General features: G+C 43.3%; 1 protein-coding gene across 2 annotated transcripts in view; it reads right to left on the bottom strand.

Annotated features, from left to right (window-relative positions):
* Window positions 1-22,877, bottom strand: part of TENM1 (teneurin transmembrane protein 1) — a 468,106-nt gene that overhangs the window by 183,352 nt on the left and 261,877 nt on the right. For both annotated transcript variants that reach the window (XM_054996443.1, XM_054996444.1), the window contains 2 exons: window positions 9,846-10,031; window positions 3,435-3,581 (listed from right to left, as the gene is read on the bottom strand). In XM_054996443.1, the coding sequence (XP_054852418.1) occupies window positions 3,435-3,581; window positions 9,846-10,031 (333 nt within the window). The remainder of the gene's footprint in view (window positions 1-3,434; window positions 3,582-9,845; window positions 10,032-22,877) is intronic.

Genomic DNA, 22,877 nt, shown 5'->3' with positions numbered 1-22,877 from the left:
CATCCCAAATAGCCAGCTGCAGCTCCCCCGGAATACTCTCCTCCCCCCCACAGCCTTGCATATGTCAATGGACCCCCCCCCCCCGCTCTTTCTATTCATCCCTAAGCGTGTGGTCATTTTCAGTCTTTTTAAAAATCCAACCATTATTTAGCTGTATCAATATAAGCATCCCCCAAAAGTAAAACAGGAGTTTGCTGTGATGCTACTGATGATGCCGGCAATGATGACCGCATCCTTTCTTAAAAATCCTGATTATTTAAGGCATGTGAGGAAGAACATGAACCAACTCCACGGCTGATTCCACACGGCTTACCTGAAGCCGGGACGTTGTGGAACATTGCGGATCATGTCGGAAAAAACACAGATCGCGTTTTCTCGTGCGAGTTTTGCACGATGTCGTGCAAAACTCGCACGAGAAAACGCAATCTTCCGCGTTTTTTCCGGCATGATCCGCATCATCCCGGCTTCAGGTAAGCCATGTGGAATCGGCCCACATCTGTTAAAATGCAGAATGAGTGCTGATGGGCGGAAGAACCATACTGAAACCAATTTCAATACTTGGGGATCGACTGCCAAGAAAATCCGGAGTAAACAGAGCATGTGGAAAAGCCCAAGGTCTCCCTTCTCCAGGTTCTAGTAAAATGTATCCATGATGTTTAGGCCCTAGAGGGATTAAGAACTCAAGAGAAGCAAGGAGGCAAGAGGGAATATATATATAGCAAGAGGGAAGGAAGAAATGGCAGGAGAGCAACGTATTTTTCTCCCCCCTTTGCCCCTTCCTTGCACCACCATATTCCATGTAGGTCTCCCAGTCGCACCTGTCAAAATTTAAATAATGCAGCAAAAAAAAAAAAAAACCAGCATTCCTCTAGTTCACGTACATCTTGTTTCAGCTCCTGCCCCTGTTTAACATGATAGTAACATTTTTTTTTTGCATTGACATTCATTTTCTCTTCTTGGCACTTCTTCCAAACAGCAGCTTCTAAATAATTCCTGTTCTGGTTTGTCTCACAACAAGCTTTGTAAGGCCCAATTACATTGGCTAGGAATCCGAAATAACACCATCAAAGCCTAACTGAAGGGGAAAGTGAGCAGCAATGCTACTAATGAGTTTTCCAGGGCTTATTTGTATGCAGAAATCTAAAATACATTCCAAGTACTCAAGTTATGACATACAGCTATTTGGCAAGAGGTACAAGAAGTCAACAATTGAAAAGATCTACCTGGTTTTATTTAGGCCAAAGCAGATGCGATAAGCAATGAGTGCCTCTTTCCTCTATTTTTTTTTTAAAAAAATGAAAAGAAGTCTCAGAGGTTACAACTGGGGGCAGGACAGTTGCTGGGGAAGGAGTGAGAGAGGTGGCTTTAACCCTGTTTGTTCCAAATCACACCTCCCCAGCTGTTTTTTCATTTGTGTGTGGTGAGGTACTGATTAACAAAGGTTTAAGCAGCCCTCTCCCCCCCTCTCCCCGCAGCTTTTCTGCTGGTTACAGCCTCCAAGGTTGCTTTTCTCACTGATTTTGACTCTTCAGTCCATTTCATTTTTTTAAAAAAAACCCTGCTGATATTTTTAATAGTTTAAAATAAACAAGTTGGCATGCCTTTTCCCTTTTTGTTTTTAGTTTGTTGGTCCGGATTTGCTTTTTCTGAAGAGACTGATACAGAATACATTTGTCACAACAGCAATTGGTTGTTTTCAGATGGTTTATGTATATGTTTGTAACATGTAGGAGAACTGCACTCGAGGGATGCAGCTGCACATTGATTAAATTTGGACACCCACGTGGAAATGAAGGAAACCCGTTCCAGTGCACTTCTGGCTCTGCCCGCTAATCTCCACTGCTGCCAGCGTTTGTGTGGCTGCTGTTGCTTTTTGCTGCTTGCGTCCTAGAGACTGCCCACTGTATACGAGAACATCTGTCAAAATGTCCGAAAAACTGTGGCATCCATAAGGGGGGGGGGATCAAAAGGTAAGATCAAAGGAAGGGCTATAATGGGGAGGGGTGTGAGGCTCTGCCCATTTCAGTGGCAGTACTGGGGTCCACATACAATCTGGGATGCATCTGCCTTTATCTAAAAGTGAGTTGCGCTGTTAAATATGTCTGGAATAAAGAGTGGATTTCTGCTTAAGGGTTTGGACACATCAAATATGCATTTATTTTTGAGCCAGAATGTGCCGTACAGAAAAAGAGTAAGAAGCAACACAGTTCCCATGCAAACAACTTGTAGTATGTTTAGGCAGCCCGAGGCCCCAGTCCGAGACAGAATTCAACACAAGCTTTTGGCATTTCTGTGAGGGAAAAAAATTACTGCCTCTTCATGCACAACAGCTGGGCAGTTGAGGGGAGGAATTATCCATTCAGTTGATCTGAAGGGTCGTCTTCTAGACGCCGCTGGAACAATGGGAGGGGGGAGGAATGAGGAAAGATGAGAGAGCTGGAAAGAATGTGGCAATCTCACTGCACACTGTGAGAGGCACACCACCAAGGGCATCAGCTGAAGATGCCAGTATTATGTGACTGGCAAACCCTGCCAGCATGACACAGATGCACTCCACAAGCTCAACTGAGCATTCTGTGGCCGCGCATCTGTTACATAGTTTTTGTTGGAAAAGCAGTTTAGCCAGAAGCTGTGACATAGAACAATCTCTGTGTGTGTGTGTTGTTGTTGTTGTAAAAGATGAAGAGCACGGAGGTGCTGTGGCATGGGTGGTAGGGAGGACTTATTATTATGACTACTGTTGGAATCCACACTAAATCAGCATTCTGCAAATTGACACAGTGCAGAAAGTGTGTGCTTAAGTGGCCTAGGCAACCACAACAGTGGAGGGGCTCTCTTGGCCTTTGATAGGAGGACTCACTGGAACCCAGGAGCAGCCACCAGGAAACTTGCTACCACCCAACTTGTGCCGTTCACCTAAGCACGGCCGCTTGCTACTGTTTAACAGCCACCCCACAAAAGCCAGCAGTGTAGTGATTAGAGTTTCAGATGCGGATCTGGGATCCCCATGCTGCCATGGAAACTCACTGGGTGACCTTGGGCCAGGTACATGTCCTCATCCTAATTTACTTCACAGGCAGGGCAGATTAGCCATTAAGAACACTGAGGAGGCTGATGGCCTCCAACCCAGCCTTGGCCATGCTGATCCTGCGACAGAAGGGGCTGAGCGCGGGCCACCAAAGCCCCGTGCAAAGGAAGCAGGGAAAGCTGAAGACCAGCCAATAAAAGTCTGTTGGCAGGTGGGTAGGAAGGCAAGAATGAGGCAAGAAAAGAGGAGAGGCCACGGGGGCTTTCAGGGAAGGGAAATAAGAAATAGTTGGGGAGGGGAAATGAGATGCCCTCACAATTCCTTGTGGGTTCTTACTTGTTCTGTTGAACGATAACACAGAGGACCTGCTTACACAAAATTCAAGAGGCATAAACAGTGTCTGTACCTCCATCGTTATCCACGTTATCTCCACACATCATTTCCATGACAACGTTGCATCCCATTCCGCTCCAGCCCACCTGGCAGACACAGTGCCACCCATTCTGGTCAAGGGTACATCTTCCATTTCCGTAACACAGACCTGGGCAGCCATCTGCACAGAGAGAGACACACACACATAAAATAACAAACTCTAATGTAGGAGATTTTTTTAAACTCTCGGGTGTTAAAGCAGTACACGAGCCCGTAACACTTGGGCTTGGATCCTCTACTTCGTTTCTTTTGGTGCTCCTCTTTGTCCACTGCAGTGTCTGCTGCTGGAGAATCCTCCTCGGGCACTAGGCACTTCTGCCCATGCAAGGCCGATACCTTAGAAGGAGCTGAAAAGTGCCTAGTGCTAGAGGAAGGTGCTCTGCAGAGGATGAAGTGAAGCCCAAGAGGAAACAAGATGAAGTTTGCTACTTCCTTGGGATAAGCCCAGCGTGAATGACTCAAAAGGCTAAAGAATCACAGTTGCAGAGGAATCACTCTGGATTTTCTCGTATGGTAGCTGCTAACTTGGAGCGAATCATCTGTGTGGCATGCAGTCCTGTTGGTATTTACTCTGAATCAAGGCTTACTGTGTTAAACCAGGGCTTGCTCCCAAGAAAGTGTGCCTAGAATGTCTGCCTTGATGCCTAAATGGGTTGAATTCTTTTTCCTTCCGTGATACTCTCAGCACAGCTTGCCTTTCAGCCAGCAGATGTGCTCTAACCGGGCTTGCTTGCAGCTTTCTGAAGCTCCTTAATTATGTTATATTGATTGGTGAGCTCAAATATTGGCAACAAGCTCTGAGCCAGCAGCTGCGTCTGGAAAAAAAAAATCAAGCCCTCAGCATTCGTACTGCACGCCGAACAGCCCTTATATTAGTACGGCTGTGGGAATTAGCTACTGCTGTAGGAACATAAACTATTGTCTAAACAAGGCCGCCCCACACAAGGAGCAGTAGAATGACCAGAAGGCTAGGATCAGAAGCAATGAAGGTGAATAAGTACATCACTTGTAATCATCTATGACCGCGACCTGTGCTAAAAGATGTGTATATGTTGCAACATATATGTTGACATGCAAACATTACAACATTTGCAAGCAAATGTTCTTTTTTCAAATGTTCAATATTATAACCAGGGCTCTCAAAACAGTTTGATGGTGGTGGAAAGTGTCGTCAAGTCATAGCTGACTCACGGCGAGACCTGCTGAGGTTTTCAAGGCAAGAGACTAACCAAGACCAGGGTCTCAAAGCAGTTTACACAAAATCAATGCAATAAAAGAAATGATCGATTAAATCCAGTATGTAGTTTCTTCATAGGAGGGAGGGGTATGTAAAATATATTGTAGCATGAGACTCCGGGCCAAACTACAAGTGACGAAAGACACAGGTTGGACACTTGTCAGCTTCCCTCAAGTTTTGGCGGGAAATGTAGGCAGCTTGGCGGAATGTTGGACAAGTGACAGTTGAAAAGTCCATTGGACAGTAGTCGGAAAGCCAAGCTGCAAGACCAGGACGCCTACATTTCCAATCAAAACTCGAGGGAAGCTGACAAGTGTCCTACCTGTGTCATTTGTCACTTGTAGCTTGGCCCTCAGTGTGGCAGTGTAGCAGTCAGAATGCTGGACTGGATCTGTGTATCCTAGGCTGAAATCCCTGCTGGGGACATGAAGCGTACTGTTTGGCCCATCAGCTGTTCTCAGTGCAACACACCTTACAGGACTGTTGCAAGTGAAATAGGGGATATTCCAATGTATCAACACCATTCTAATCTCCTTAGGGACAGGGCAGGAAATAAATGAAGCCAGCGGGGTGACCTTGGGTCAGTCACAGCTTCTAGGAGATGGTTGTTGTGGGTTTTCCGGGCTGTATTGCCGTGGTCTTGGCATTGTAGTTCCTGACGTTTCGCCAGCAGCTGTGGCTGGCCTCTTCAGAGGTGAAGAGGCCAGCCACAGCTGCTGGCGAAACGTCAGGAACTACAATGCCAAGACCACGGCAATACAGCCCGGAAAACCCACAACAACCATCGTTCTCCGGCCGTGAAAGCCTTCGACAATACAACTTCTAGGAGCTCTCTCAGCTCCACCCACCTCACAGGGTTGTTATTGTTGTGGGGATAATAGTAACATACTTTTTAAACTGCTCTGAGTGGGCATTAAGTTGTCCTGAAGGGCGGTATATAAATCAAATGCTGCTGTTGTTATTATTAAATGAGAAGAATGAATGGCTCTTGAAAATTGGTGTGTAACTTCCAGGACAATTCTGACGCCACTTGGACCTCCAGAGAGAGGGCTGTGAAAGATGTAAAGCATGCTTGTAATATAATGTCTCCCTTCAGTGCTAAGAGTTCACTACGGAAACAGGACACCTGTTTATAGGAACAGGATAGGGGGCCCTATGCCACACCAAATTCATACACTAAGAAAACAATCCTATGCAATTACTCCAATGAAATCAAATTAAACCAAATGAAAATCAATAGACTTAGACTGATGTTACTCAGCACCGGATTGCACTGTTAAGAGAGCTCGCCATTGATTATGTGCCCTTATTGGCCTCCCCAACCATTTTGTCCCTGTGGACACCTGTGGAACTTTGAGAGGTGAGCACAATCCCAAAATGGCTGCCACAGAAGACAGAGCCAAAAACAATGCCTGCTCCCTTGCTTCACAAAATAACTGCATGGCAACAGTTGGTCAGGTCACAAAATCCATGCCACCCCACTCACCCTTTCTGCCACATATTATTCCATGGGGAGCACATGAAGCATACTGAATAAAGACAACTGGTCTCTCCTCTGACTGGCAAATATTCTTGACGACATTCTATGCAGTAACATGCCTTTTAAATTTCTCTCGGGCTTCTCATGTTAATAAGCCTTGTATTTTTGGGGTGGTGGTGGTAAACATCCAGTAAAAATTATACAAAAAACGTTTCTCAGTTAAGAGAAGGGGAATAAAAATGAGTGAAGTAGAGTCCAAAGCCAGGGGCGGGGGGAGGGGGAGGAATAAAAGGAAACAAAGGAAAGTGTGGGGGGGGGACATAATGGGGAACAAAAAGAAGGAAAGTTTGAAGGGGGGATGGAATTACAAGCTTGGGTGTTTACCAGTTATCCTGGTAAATGGGCTTAGACTAGAGTGCTTACCATTTCACTGTTAGTTATACAATGGAAAGGATGAGGTAAGAAGAAGGGAATAGATTTTCAAGTCACTCATACCAAGGAGTAGTGACGTGATTTGGCAATGGACTGACTAAAGGGAACAAAAGAATTTGAAGAACAGTCACACCATTTTCTAAATCATGCCCCTTCAGCACTCCAAAACCTTGTTTATATCAATAGAGCTGTACTTCAGTTTCGTATATTTGGGTCACAGGCGGATGCAGGTAAAAAAAAAGCATATCTCCACAGAAACAAGCACATCTCTGCATAAAGGGTTTGTATCTTCTCATTTCCCCCTTTTTGAGTGTACACAGTAAAAGCTTACCTTGAACGAGCTTTTAAAAAAAACACACAAGAACCGAAACTAGGGCCATTGGAATTTATGTACCAAAATGAAAATACATAACCCTTTCAGCATTAATTTGCCATCTGCTGATTAAGATAAAGTGCCACCACTATAGTTTAAAAGGGGGCTATTTCTACTGATACGGATGAAAGATAACACAAATCTCCTCTCGTTATTTAAATGACCAGGTGAAGATATTTCTACTGGCAACAAAGTAGGATACAAACAAAGATGCTTGCAGTTATTTTTAATGGCCGTGGTTACGGGCTGTTTTATCACCATTCGACATGAAATACCATTCACATGAAATACCAAAATATTATTGCCCCAATCCAGCTATACAGGCACACAGCAGTGAAATCCAGGCGTGGGTCTCTCCACTCAAAACATACAACCTGTGTCTGGGGTTGTGTATTTGCATGTTTAGGAACATGCTGCCAGTCTACAACATGCAATTAAAACACTTATTTGGGAACATCTAATGACACTTTGCCAAGAAACTCCTCTTGGAAAATGTTTCATTTCCTGTTAAATCCCAAAATTACATTTATACAGTGGCTTCTGAAAATATTTAGGTATATTCAGGGCTTTTTTTCTGGGGAAAGAGGTGGTGGAACTCAGTGGGTTGCCCTCGGAGAAAATGGTCACATGGCTGGTGGCCCCGCCCCCTGATCTCCAGACAGAGGGGAGTTGAGATTGCAGTGGCGCGGAGGGCAATCTAAACTCTCCTCTGTCTGGAGATCAGGGGGCGGGGCCACCAGCCATGTGACCATTTTCAAGAGGTTCCGGAACTCCGTTCCCCCACATTTCTGCTGAAAAAAAGCCCTGGGTATATCAACATTTCTGTCCTGCCCTTCCAGCTGCCTAAGGCCTGAGAGTTAGTTTCTTATTGGAAATAAGAACTATTGGAACTATTTCCAATAGTTTCTTATTGGAAATATTAATTGAAATTAACCTTGGGGTGAAGGGGTTTGTACTAACAAACTCAGTATTTTATCCCCCACCCACAATGAATACAGCCAGATACAGGAATAATGATTATACTCTGATGGAGCTTCTGCTAATAAATATAAAGCAGGATATATAGTTTTTTAAAGCTTAGGTCAGTATCGTATGATACAAAATCAGAGAGCCATGGGGCCAAAAGCAGCTTGCTCAGGCTGCAAGCCTAAGAACACTTTCCTAGGAGTAAGCCCTATTGAATCAAACAGGACTCATTTATGAGTAGCCCTGCTTAGGTTTACTCCCTCAAGATACCAAGATGCAGAGAAACCTGGAAAGATAAAATGTCAGAATATGCAGTACTGGCAAAATTGACAAATTATATAAACAGAAAACCAATTAAAGAATTCAAAGAGAAATGCGAAAATTACTTTGCTTATAATAGATAAAAACTGGAAAGAAATGAATAAGACAAATTAGCCCTGTAAATCTGATTATGATTATGAGTTCTGATTATTAGAGGCCACTGAGATATTGTTTGTCTTAAACTTTAAATTTTTGAGATGGAGAATAGATAAACATGTTAAATAACAAAAGATTATATATAGTATATACATACGTTTTTCAATTTCATCAGTGTAAGATAATTAGTAGAATACAATTTATTATAGACATTATTGAAATATTGTTAAGAAATATATAAGGCAGTGATAAGATAAGGGTAATAATGAATTTTTTCTCCCAAGATGAGGAGTGGAAGTAGATTCGAATTTTGTATGTGTTCTTTATTTGAAAATATGTATCAAATGTAACATTTTTGTTCTCTGATAGCCCTTGTAATACATAGTTCTTTGATTTTTTCTTTGAATTTTTGCCCCCTTTTCCTTTTCTTTTCTGTACCCTCTTTTCTGTTTGAAAATTAAAAAAATAGATAATAATTTTTTAAAGGTACCAAGATGCAACGAAGTACATAGCCGCACCTTGCACAACTTGTAAGAAGGGGAATTTCTATGGGCACAACTTTTCTAATAAGCTGTATGACAAATTCTACTTGCCAAAAACCTGACTTCTTCACAACTGCTGAAAATTTTAAAGCGTTTCTGACAGCCATTGTCTGACTGCTTTTTTCCTTTTTAAATACTTCCAAGGAAAGGGGTTTTACTGTCAGTTTGGTCCACCTGCTCTTACAGTTAAGAGTAGCATTATTCTGTAAGTTGGACTCCTGCTTTATACAGGGGCCCAAACAAGTCAGAAGGGTTGGGGAAGAAGATCTAATAGTGCTTGCAGATCCAATAAATGCCCACCATACACTTGGGAACTAAAACTAGAACACCACCACAGCCAATGTCCCGATGAGCAGCGTCAATTGGGGAAGGGATGGTAGCAGTAGACAAGTAACAGTCTGTTCCTGGAAAGCAGGCTCCCCGGAATGCAGCTGGCTCCCAGGTGGATAGCCAGTAGGTTGGCTGGTGTATATCTCACCGTGATCATGTCCAGTTCCTGCCTGGGGGCTGACAAACTGTTTTGATGCCTGTATGATGGCTATAGATGGGTAACTTTCATTTATCCCTGATACGGAATTCAGCTGTTTGCTTCAGATACAACTCAAGTATTTCAATTTATAATCGGCTGGATACGATGGCTCGCATCTACCAAGAAGGCTTTCTCCATCAGAAAAAGCCTTGGAAAAAGTCTTTCCTTCCAAAGAAAGACTTAGCAGAGGAGAGTCATAGGGTTCAGTTTAGCGGAAGGAACTTCGAATCCAGCCCATTGCATTTATAGTTTCGGGACCTTACATCAAATTGGGATATGTTTTGTGACTTCATAAAGCAACCCATTTATCTGAACCCAAACTTGGTTGAAGAATTTCCAGAAGAATTTCTATTTCCGAGAGTGTCGCTACCAAAAAAATTCCTCAGAACTGTGTACACACCAATCTTACCAATGGTGCAATGGTCCCCTTCCCATCCAGGGCTGCATTCACACTTGCCGTCTTTGCACTGCCCGTGTTCAGTGCAATGAGAATTACACGTACGCTCTTCACATGTTGGGCCTACCCAGCCTTCTTCACATTGGCACATGCCTCTTGCACAAACACCATGGCTGCCACACTCCAGGGTACAAAGCTCTGCAAAAGATTAAAAAACAAACCCAAAACTAAATATTAGGATTCATTTTAAAAAGAACAATTAAAAAATGCTTTCATGGAAGAAAGCCCCATTGTGGTCACTGGAGCTTAATTACAAAAAGTCTATATAGGAATAAAGCCTTGCAAACTTTGAACAACGTGTGAAACAAGGTACAGCTCAGCAGAGCTGGGCACTAGAGGGGAATTACAAGGGAGTGCTGCCAAGGAGCTTCTTCCAAAACACAGCTGCTTACCTTACCTATAGTTATAAGAAAGCAGCAGGTTACGGTGGCCAGTTATGATGGAGATGCTTAAAAATGAATCCTCAACGAAGAGGTACGGTAGATATTTTCTATCATGTCAACATGTTTTAACTGCTCCATATCAATTTACAACATAGCCCAAGCAGTCCACAATAAGATAAAACCTAATCACATTCAATTTATATTCTGTTATCATCAACCAATAGCAGTAGCCCGCCCACCCCCACCCCAATTCCTCTGGACCTTGGCTCATGCTAATTCAAAGGCAGCTTCTTTTTTTGGAAATATTTTTATTGGTACACTTCAACAGGCCCTGACCTGCATAGACCAGGTGAGCCTGATCTCATCCAATTTCAGAAGCTAAGCAAGGTCGGCCTTGGTTAGTAATTGGATGGGAAACCTCCAACGAAGACCAGGGTCACAGAGGCAGGCAATGGCAAACCACCTCTGTTTGTCTCTTGCCATGAAAACCCCACCAGGGTTCACCATAAGTCAGCTATGAATTTTGGGCACTCCCCACCACCACACTTCAATAGAAAGCTGATTCTCTACATCATAGATGAAGCACCAGAAAAGGACTTCTTGCCCCTTTTCAGGATTTGCCATAAAGGTTATACCTGATCACATAATGGCCAGCATTACTTCCTCTCATCCTCTCCCATACAAAGTGGAATAATGTATTACAGACACGGGACAGCAGCTGAAAATCGTAGCTCCATGCTGAACCTTCCCTCCACAAACCTAGTTCACCTTATCATATGCCGTAATACCATGATGATATGCATTTTCCTACCACCCCCTTGATATTGTTGGTTGCCACTGGCAGAGACAGTGAAACACACGTTGTGACGATGTCAGTATTAGTGACAGGTGAACTTCCCAATGTTTGAATCAGGAATGCAAATCATGGCCAACAGCAAAGCATACTCAGGGGGGAAAATATCTGAGATATTTAAATCAATCATAATGCTGGACTCTTCCCATAAGCCCCTAACCTAGCCCCACTTATGTACTTTGTTACAAAAGCTGCAGTGACCAGCTAAGAAAACTGAAGGATCTTTCTCTACTCTCCTTTCTCCATGTGTACTTTTCTCCCCAGCACACTGAACAATATTTCATCAGTGCCTAAGACCAGGGCTTTTTTTCTGGGAAAAGAGGTGGTGGAACTCAGTGGGTTGCCCTCAGAGAAAATGGTCACATGGCTGGTGGCCACTCCCCTCTGTCTGGAGATCAGGGGGCGGGGCCACCAGCCATGTGACCATTTTCAAGAGGTTCCGGAACTCCGTTCCCCCGCATTACCCCTGAAAAAAAGCCCTGCCCAAGACACCCTGGACATTGTGAAATGCAGTCCCTACGATGTATTACATTAGATACGATGTTACATTAGATACTCGTCCTGTTTCCTATCTAGTCAGCAAGCTGGCACTAGCATGACAGCAGCTGCAGCAAGGTAAACCGCGATAGAGGAAGAGGAGGAATTATTTTCTGTCCTGGATATCCAACATACAATTCACGGTCATGCTGAAGAGGAGCGTTATGAACCACCAAAGTTCATACTCTCAGCCCAGGGAATACAATCTTTGGTAGGATCTCTGATCAGAGCGTGGGGCAAGATGCAAGGAAAAGAGGAATTCAGTGCAGGCCTGATATTTTCAGTGGCATCCTTGTGTTCTGTGCTTTGATTGTACTTTGTTTAAAACACTCTGTTAGACTGAAACTTTAGGGCTGAAAAAAGCAGTTCTCTTGGAGATGCACTTTGGTTTGATGAAGTATTTCTCCATCACATACCACTGTTGAAACGAATGCAGCCAAGGACCAAACCGACTGACACTAATGGCCACTTAATCATTCTGTATTTTGGACTTGTGTGATCTATTTTTATCTTGAGTTGCTGATAAATTGAAAGTTTTTTTTTTAAAGGATCAGAAGGGAATCCAACATGTAAGATCAAATTCTCCTTTCTCAGCATAAGCCTTGCCTTTAAATTCTTGCATAATTCAAGCAGCAGCCCTTCTTCCCTTGTAGTGATATTGAGCCAGTCGTTCAAAACTAGAATCTGCACATTCAGTGCAGCAAAAGCTCCCCCAATTTGTGCAATAGTTCAGGGATGATTGCAAGAAATGAGTTCTCAATGACACATTTTTAAATCTGCTGGTTAGAAACAAATTCTATTTTGGTCTCAATTCTATTTTAGTATTTATTTTGAAAAATCATCAAAGTTACTATGTTTCCCTTGTATTTTTTTCCCCAAAAAAGGAAAATTACAAAGGGAAGTCTTACAGGGTCAATTAAAGGCCTATCTAGTCCAGTATTCTAGTCCCCAAATGTCCACCCAGATGTCCCAGGGACATTCACAAGCAGGACATGAAGGCCACCATCTTCCCCTGCTGCTGCCCTCAAGCATACTTCTTCCTCTGAACATGAAGGCTTTGTTTAGCTGCCATCACGGATAACAGCTGTTGAGAGCTCTGACCTCCTTGAATCTGTTTAAATTCTTTTACAATCAACTGCCTATCAACTTCATTGGACAGCCCTTTGTTCCAGTACCGTGAGACAGGGAGAAAAAGTTTTCTCTGTCCTTTGCCTTTCTTTCTAGGGAAGGTACATCCTGGGCAAGTGCATGCCACATACATTCCTGGCTGGGTGCGATGATGTCACTTCCTGAAGTGATGCCATTGTGCTGGTCACGGGAGTTCTCCCATGCTTTGTGAAGGGCCGACTTCGGCTGAACCGGGCCAATTCTTAAATAACTGGCCCCACGCGAAGCACCGGAGCACTCTCACAGTCAGGGCAATGGCATCACATCTGGAAGTGGTCACAATGCACCAGTCGGTATTGCACAGTGCCCAGTAAGTACCGAGCCCCCCATCCCGCCAGTTGCCAGGGAGACATCCATGTGGTGGCTGGAGAGCTTCTGGAATTACAACTGATCTCCAGATGGAAAAGATCAGTTCCCCTGGAGAAAATGGATGCCTTGGAGGGTGGACTCGATGGCATTATACTCAGTGGAGGTGCCTCCCCAAACCCTGCTCTCCCCAGGCTGCACTCCCCAAATCCCCAGGAGTTTCCCAACTTGGAGCTGACAACTCTACCAAACATGCTTATACTCAGAAAGGCTCCTAATTGCAAGCTAAAAATCGTTCTTGCTTTTCCACCCAGAAAATATATCCCTGAGAACATTCCTTATTTACAAAAGCATTTCTATGCTGCTTTTCTCTTGGATAAAGCTTACAGGATGTTCTTCATTACAAAATGGTTTAAACAAATAAGACAAATAAAACACAAACATATCTGGACTAGTAACAGCCCACCAAGCTGCCACGTGCAGGTCTTACTTGGCAAGGCACAGGCAAAGAGGCAAGGGCTGAAAGTGCTCCAGCTCACTTCCTAAATCAGTAGAGCAATTTCAACACATACTGGGTCTCAGGGGCACTAAACATTGATACCTCTTCTACAGGGCTTTTTTTCTGGGAAAAGAGGTGGTGGAACTCAGTGGGTTGCCCTTGGAGAAAATGGTCACATGGGCTGGTGGCCCCGCCCCCTGATCTCCAGACAGAGGGGAGTTTAGATTGCCCTCCACAATGCATGGCACAGAGGGCAATCTAAACTCCCCTCTGTCTGGAGATCAGGGGGTGGGGCCACCAGCCCACGTGACCATTTTCAAGAGGTTCCAGAACTCTGTTCCACCGCATTCCAGCTCAAAAAAAGCCCTGCTCTTATAACAGTTTTCTTCATTCTAAATCTAAATTGAGAAATAGTTCTCTGGCAACCTTAGCCAGAGAACTGAGGCTTGTGGGGGGCGGAGAACATTTTCTTTCATCAACCTGGTTTTTATTGATTAACTGGGCAGTAGAAGATATATCAGTGTATGCAATTAGCTAAGTCTGTTATCTACACTAATGTATTTGTGTAAAGCTGTAGAGGCAATTGTCCTGGGTCCTTTGAAGAAAGGTAGGAGTACAAAAACATAGCAAGGTATCTGCTGAAGCTTGTTCCTTTAATAAAGCAGCTTTGTATCCAGGGGTCTTGTATATAGCTGATTTGTAGTAAGGCTGAACACCTTAGAGGACTGCAGTAACGGAGGAGATCAGTACAGTAAATAGATTAGGGTTGCCAGAAGTGGCCTGGCAACCAGCTCATAAGACCTCAACAATGATTTTGGGTTGCCTAGGCAACCATAGACACTGCCTAGGTAAAACAAAATTGCTGCTGTAGGGTTGGTAAGTTGCAGGTTGGGACAAGACATGGACAGTCAAAGAAGAAGGAGGAGGAGGAGGAGGAGGAGGAAGATGGTGTTGGCAGAGTTCAGGAAATAATCCAACCCACGCTTTGGAATTTGCTTTCAATTAATTTACTGCAAGAAGATTTTTGCAAAGGAGAAGAACTGACTGCAGGCCATTAGTGCAACAGAGAGGCCTTCATAGTGCAAGCATTAAAACATACTAACACACAGCAGGGAGAGGGAAACAAGAGGTAGCTTGAACTGCAAGAGAAAACATTCAATAAACCTTAAACGTTAGAGAATGCTCCACAGCTCCACCTGGGATACAAGTGGACTAAACTACATTTTCAGCAGTATTTACAGCAACTACACTTTTAGCAGTAGAAAAGAGCAAGAGGCGGGTAGCACTGACTCACGAAAGCTCATTTGCTACCACATATTTTGTTAGTAGGGTTGCCAGGTCCACCCACCACCCGTACGAGAGGTGGGAGACCTGGCACTTATCTTCTCTTCACTGGCTGTGCATATGCTCCTGGCCTGTGTGATGATCTCACTTCTGGGAAGTGACGACGTTGTGTGGGCCGTGGGACACCCTGGGAGCGTTCCCATTCTCCGCAGAAGCCTGATCCAGGCTGATTCTTGCCTAATTCAGGCCAATTTGGCCCTGATTTTGCTCCAGATTGGGCCACTGCTGTGCGCAGGAGCGTGCCGCGCAGCCTCGGAGCACACCCTCAGAGGCACCTGCCAGTGGTGGGTGACTTCCAAGGCGGTTGTCACCTGCCACCAATCGCTGGTGGATCGGTGGGCAAGGGTGAAAATCCCTGGGAACCCTACTGTTGAGGTCCCTCCCCTCCCTAAACTCCTCCCTAAGCTCCACTTCCAAAATCTCCAGGAATTTCCCAGCATGAATTTCCGTGCTGTGAGCACCTGCATTGCCTGCCATAATAGACAGCATGAGGGGTTAGGGGTGCACTCGAAAAGCATTGGGGTTTCCTGCTTCGTGGGAAAACAATTTGGGATAACTCGAATCCCAAAGCAGCTTTGGGTATTTAAATGCTTTGGTATACTCCATAAAGATTTGGGAATCTACAGAGCACACCAAAGCTCAAAGCAGCTTTTTTCTTGCCATTTGCACATAGGAAGTATAATGCTGCTTTCAAACGTCTTGCCCCACTGCTTTTTTCAGCTGATGGGTCTCCCTCCTCTCCCTCCTATAGACTGAAAAAAGCGGCAGGGCAGGAAGTTTGAAACTTTGATAGCAAGTGGCAAGAAAAGTGTTGCTTTCAAACACCTGCTGCTTTTTTTTCAGCCTATGGGAGGGGGAAGTGCTGTTGCTTTCAAACACCCACCACTTTTTTCAGCCAATGAGAGGGGGAGGGGGGGGGTCCCTCCTCCCCCTCCCATCAGCTGAAAAAAAGCAATGGGGCAGGAAGTTTGAAACTTTTCTTGCTGTTTGCAAATGTAAGTAGCTAAAAAAGTGCTGCAGGCTGGTTGCTGCCACTTTGCCCAAAGCTTCCCTTGGCAATACAAATTGCTTCGGAAAGCTATGCTTTGGGATTCCTGAATCTTTCCAAATTGGGCCCAATTCAGGTTAAAAACTTGTCCATCTGTCTCTAAATGATAACTGGAGGGTAACCTCTGATAGATTCCTGTTACCTTCATAAGCTCCCGCCAAAAGTTAGCAACAAATTGACCCCCTCTGTCAGAAATTATCTTATATTGTCGAAGGCTTTCACGGCTGGAGAACGTTGGTTGTTGTACATTTTCTGGGCTGTATGGCCATGGTCTTGGCATTGTAGTTCCTGACGTTTCACCAGCAGCTGTGAATGGCATCTTCAGAGGTGTAGCACTGAAAGACAGAGATCTCTCAGTGTCAATGGGGGGAAGCGTCACTGTATCCTGAGGAGGTTCTTTTGCATATGGATTGGTGGTTGATATGCTAATCTTCTCTGCAGGGCTATTGTAAGATATAGAGTATTTTTTAGTCTAATGTTTTTCAGTACTGGAAACCATGCCCTATTCATTCTTAAACTCTCTTATTTCCAGTAGATATTGTGCTTATGCTTATGAATTTCAATGGCCTCCCTGTGCAATCTGACAAAGTAGTTGGATGTGTTGTCCAGTATTTTAGTGTCCTGGAATAAGATACTGTGTCCTGTTTGAGTTAGGCTATGTTCAGCCACTGCTGATTTTTCAGGTTGGCCAAGTCTGCAGTGTCTTTCATGTTCTTTTATTCTTGTCTGGATGCTACGCTGTGGGGTTCCGATGTAAACTTGTCCACAGCTGCAGGGTATGCGGTATACTCCTGCAGAGGTGAGGGGGTCTCTACCGTCTTTTGCTGATCGTAGCATCTGTTGTATTTTTCTGGTGTGTCTGAATACTGTTTGTAGGTTGTGCTTTTTCATAAGTTTTCCCATCTGATCAGCGATTCCTTTGATATATGGCAAAAACATTTTTCCTGTGGGAGACTGTTTTTCCTTAGTTGTTTGATTTATCTTTGGTTTAATCGCTCTTCTGATTTCATTACTGGAGTAGCCATTTGCTTGAAGTGCGTAGTTTGGATGATTAATTTCATCGTTGAGAAAGTGCAGTTCACATATCCATCTTGCATGGTCTACTAATGTTTTTATTATGCCTCTTTTCTGTCGAGGGTGGTGATTGGAGTTTTTGTGTAAGTATCGATCCGTGTGAGTTGGTTTCCTGTAGACCTTGTGACCTAATTGAAAGTTTGCTTTGCTGATGACCAAGAAATCGGAGTTTACCCTCGATTTCTTTTTCCATGGTGAATTGTATGTTCGGGTGGATATTGTTGAGGTGGTTTAAAAACTCCATCAATTCTTCCTCACCATGGCTCCAAATGTTAAAGGTATCATCCACAAAACGGAACCAGATTGTAGGTTTGTGGGGTGCTCATTCTAAAGGTGTTTTTTCAAAATGTTCCATGTAGAGGTTTGCTATAATTGGGATGAGAGGGCTTCCCATGGCCATTCCATCCTGTTCATAGAATTCGTTATCCCATTGGAAGTAACTGGTTGTCAGACAATGGTGGAATAAGGCTGTTACATCCTCTGGAAAAATCTGATTAATAAGTGTGATTGTGTCTTTTACCAGAACCTTAGTAAAAAGGGATACAACATCAAAACTGACGAGTATGTCCTGTGGATTGAGTTTCAGAGGACTGATTTTGCTGATGAAATGTGCTGAATCTTTGATGTAAGACGTGGTTTTTCCAATGTGGTCCTGTAGAAAATTGGCCAGATGTTTAGCTAATTCATATGTCAGTGAACCAATGGCACTCACAATGGGTCGGAGTGAGACTGAATCCTTATGAATTTTAGGGAGTCCATATAGTCGTGGTGCCTGTGCTTCTGCCTTGCATAGTTTTCTGTGTGTTGCGGGATGAAGTGAGGAATTCTTGATCAGCGCCTGGTGATTTTGCAGGTTGGATCTCGTTTTAGTTTTTTGTATATGGAAGGGTCCAGAAGTTCCTTAATCTTCCTTTTGTATTCTGTTTTCATGATCACTGTGGCATTGCCTTTGTCAGCTGGTAGAATAATGATGTCTGGATCTGCATTGAGACGCTTAACGGCATTCCTCTCCTTGCGTGTTATATTTCTGGTGGGAAGCTTTGCCTTTCGTAAAATCCTGGCCGTTTCTCCTTGTATTTCCTCAGCTTCCTCTTCAGGTAGATGACGAATGGCAGCTTCTACATTTGCAATCATGCCTTCCACAGGAATTTTGGTGGGGACAACTGCAATGTTTCCTCCCTTAGCCAAGATGGAGGTTTCTTCCAGTGAGAGTTGATGGTCCGTCAGATTGATGACAATGCATGCGTTGTCGAACATTGGGTTTGTCTGCTTTTTATCTTGTAATTTGTTAAACTTCTGCTTCTGTCTGGAAGTATGGTTGGTTAACATATGTTCCATTTTTTGGCAGGTGAGATTATCGACCTTGTCCCAATCATGACTTTTCATTTTATGGATATGCAAGGAAAACAGTGCCTCGTCTGTGGCAGCAAGTTCTCTGCGGGTAGTGTGGATTCTCTCACGTAAGACAGCCTGTTTGAGACGGTCGTAAATGAGGTTAGCCTGTGGAGTTTTGAAGATTCTTTTTGTTTTGAGAAAAGATGGAATTGGTTCTCGTGTCCCTGCAGCATAGGATAAAAGTTAAAGAACAGAGTAGATGTGTTTTCTTGTTTCGAAGTGTTTCCAATCTCTGGGTCTGCTGAAACATTTCCTCCCCACAGAGGTGTTTGATATACTGTCAAAGGGTTTCACAGCTGGAGAACGTTGGTTGTTGTAGATTTTCCGGGATGTGTGGCCATGGTCTTGGCATTGTAGTTCCTGACGTTTCGCCAGGAGCTGTGACTGGAATCTTCAGAGGTGTAGCACAGAAAGACAGAGATCTCCCACGTTTGGGAGAGATTACAGGCACAGGAGTGATTACAACAGGAACAAACACCTTCCGTGCCCAGTTTCCCACCCCAGGTTCAAATAACAGACCAGACCAGGTTCAAACACCCCAGAAACATGTAAACAGCATCAGCTTCAGCTGCAGGGGGGTATTGAACAAGACAGGTGATCCTGAGCACCTGACAGTTGGGAGCTCTCTCAGGAGGTGCTCCGCCTGAGTTTACTGTTCAGTATGGGCGTGAGGAGGGCTGGGAAAGGGAGGAGGAGAGGGCTGTGGGCGTGATTACTCAGGTCTTGGAGACATGCTACTGTTTCTTCTCCAACCACCTTGCCGTCGTATTCTTGTGGGGCCTAAGGTGAGGCAGAGGCAAACTGGATGCTGCAGCCACCATGGTCTCCACTCACCTTAGTGCTTCTTTTGTTCCATTGCTACTTCTGCAATCCTCAAAATCTGGTGCCCTAGGTTATTGCCTAAGTTAGCCTAGTGACCAGGCTGGCCCTGATTAGAGGGAAAGGGGAAGATGAGATGGGAACTGTCATGTAGGCCAGCACACCTGCCATGATTGTATTCTGCATTTTATACTAGTCAATGCTGTTTGCCAGAGTTATATGCTGTATTATGTGTAGATCTGTGTAGACTTTCTGAGAGTGTCATAACTTCTGATATTAATTGCAGGAGAGCCAGTGGGACCCTCCGTTATCTGTTGAAAATATGTACTTTCACTTCTTCCAGCAAGTGTCCTTGAGAGCTGCTAGCAGTGAACATTGTAACTTTCCCAGAGACTGGGATATTTTCCTTTGTACTTCATGTGGTCTAAACTAATCTGTTCCCATGCAACCTCTTTGGGGTTTCACACCAGAATGTCAACGGACCTCGGAGGGCAGGAAGTTTCCCTATAATTAGTAATGCCTTTGTTTGAATTGACACTTTTGCTAATTACCACCTTCAAGTGAACACCCGTACTGGATGGATCTCATTAAAGCTACTTCAAAAGGAACACCTGCATGTTGACTGTGCAGGGCTTGAGGGACCCAACTGCCAGGGACTGACAGGAACTGAGAATGATGGGAGGGAAAGAAACAGTGAATAGGGAGAAGCTGCCATGGCTATGAGCAGGGAAGGATAAGAAAACCTGGGGAGGAGGATCAGCTGGGCGGCGTGGAATGAATTTTCTCCCCACCCTACAACTTCATGAAGGGCCCCTGCTTGTATGATCGGAGAGTTGGTGCCTAAATTTGCTTCTTTTTCTGTCTCCTTTCCTTTATGTGTTGTATACATTATTGTCTCATCATAGGGTTTTCCAACTGTCAAGGGTGTCAACAAGGATGCGTATTATCTCCCTACCTGTTCAACCTCTATGCAGAGTATATCCTAAGGAAAGTTAGATTAGATCTAGAAGAAGGTGGAGTGAAAACTGGTGGAAGGATAACAATTTTAGATATGCAGATGACACCACATTACTGGCAGAAAATAGTGAAGACTTGAAACAACTACTGACAACTACTAGGTTAAAGGAGAAAGTGCCAAAGCAGGATTACAGCTGAACATCAAGAAGACAAAAGTAATGACTACTGAGGAATTACACAATTTAAAAGTTGACAATGAGGAAATTGAAATCGTTCACAATTTTCTATTCCTTGGCTCAATCATCAACCAAAAGGCAGACTGCAATGAAGACATCAGAAGAAGATTGAGACTTGGAAGAGCAGCTGTGAGGGAGCTAGAAAAGATCCTTAAAGATGTCTCTTTGGGAACTCTCTGGAGGAGAGTTTTGCAGATACCATGGACAGCCAAAAAGACAAATAAGTGGGTACGAGATCAAATCAAGCCTGAATTGTCCCTAGAAACTAAAACGACCAAAAAAAAGTTTATTGTACTTTGGTCACATCATGAGAAGACAAGATTATCTGGAAAAATCAATAATACTAGGAAAAGTGGCAGTAGGAAAAGAGGAAGACCTAAAATGAGATGGCTTGACTCAATCAAAGAAGTCAGGATCTGAGCAAGTCTGTTAATGATAGGACGTTTTGGAGGTATTTCCTTCATAGGGTCGTCATAGGTTGGAGGTGACTTGACAGCACATAACACATACATACATTGTTGTAGGAGCTATTTTCAATTGTTAACTGCCTTCCGTTCTGTGGCAGAAAGGAGTTATATAAATATATCAAATATTTAAACAAAAAGGTTTCATATATGAATCTGCATTTAGTATCAGCCCATCATATTACAATATGATCTTTTTAAATGAAGTTATCCTAATAGTTTGGTTCTTTTTATGTCTTGCTTTTTGTTTTGCTTACCTGTTTTATTGTATTGATTGTTTTTGTTTTATTAAGTTGTCATCTGTGTAAAGCAGGTCTGGAGTAGCAGCATACAAATTTAATAAATAAATATTGACGTACTGCCTGTATGATTAGCTCCACAAACCCACAGGTGACTTGAGACCAGTGAAACTCAGCTGTCTTGAGGAATCTATGAATCCCAGATTTGGTGCCATTTAGTCTTCTTGTACAGGCAGGGTTGCCCCAGATAAGTCAAGCGACAATATATTCTGTATGATTTATCAAAAGACAAAACTATCGTGTAACTTGAAAAATACTGTAAGAAGAAGCTGTGCTTTTATTTCCTGTTCTCCGAATGAAGCCTTCTGAATAAAGCTGACCAAGCTTTATTTATAACATCTGATATGTTCATCCAAAATATATGCATATCCAGCATGCACATGTTCATCTTTTATAAAGAGTGAATCAGCTGCTGTGTTGGCAGAAATGGGCCTGGACTGTAAGTGAATGAGCCCTCTTTGGATAACCAGGCCTGATATATTTCAGCAATATGTACATGAGAACTGAGTAGAAAAATGCATTAAGTAATTATAGCCCAATTATATAAATTCTTGGACATAATATCTGAATTATATTACAGGTATTTAATAAATGAATTAAAAGCTTAAAGATGGGATGCTTGCACAAGAACAGGCTGGTTTCAGATCAGGAGGAGAGATTAATATGTTGAGTGATATTTTGTTCTGGACCATTTGATCTTTGGGAACAAAGATTCCTTCCCCAACCCTACAAGAAATTGGTATGTAACAGTTGTAGACTTAAATTTGGCCAGGCTAGGGTTGCCAGGTCCCCCAAATTATTACATAAAATATTGAAAGGCAACTCCTATTTTTAATTAAAATGTTAATTTACTGACACAATTACAGGGGCCATAAGGGTAATTTTAGATGGCCAACTGTGCAACCTCATATCAAGAACGAGCGCATCCTGATCCGTGAATGTTGTATACTGGAACCCCTTTAATTTGCACACAAATCATGTCACAATGGAACTACAGACATTTCTGTGTGTCAGTTTTAATGTGCAAGAAAGATGCAGTATTCATATCTCATTCACAGATCCATCTTAGAATAATGTATGAAGATTAGTTTTTTTTATTACACTAGCTTCCAAAAATCTTTAATTAAATTTCTAAGATGAAGGTTGTCATTTTTGGTGGGCATCGTCATAGTCATAAGTGGTACCTTGGTGATTACCTCTGCTGAACAAATCAACACGTTAAACATCATGGGATTCTTTTCTCTGGAAATCATTCATGGTCCACTTATTTGTTAGCTATTAAACTTTAAATTTCAAGGTCTGTTAAGGCTCTACTGCACTTTATGCTCAGTAGGGGTGGCAATTTAATCCTTTCTGCTGTTAAATTATTTTCTGTTAAAATAATGGCATAAGTAAAATATGGGGATGGATTATGGGGTCTCTTAAACTTCGGTCAAATGGAGGTTCTGCAGAGAGCGCTTTTTACATCTTGTCTCTCATATTCTGCCTTTAGACACAGAAGCACATGGGGTGGGTGGGTTAATATCCATTCAAGCAAAATTCATAAAGCATTAAGTCATTACTAACTCAAAGTTCTGAAAATGGGACACTGTAGATTTAAAAG

Source organism: Eublepharis macularius, chromosome 13 (assembly GCF_028583425.1).
Source record: "Eublepharis macularius isolate TG4126 chromosome 13, MPM_Emac_v1.0, whole genome shotgun sequence".
Lineage (NCBI taxonomy): Eukaryota > Metazoa > Chordata > Lepidosauria > Squamata > Eublepharidae > Eublepharis > Eublepharis macularius.
The sequence above is the reverse complement of the archived record's forward strand: the minus strand, read 5'-3'. Positions and strand labels throughout refer to the sequence as shown.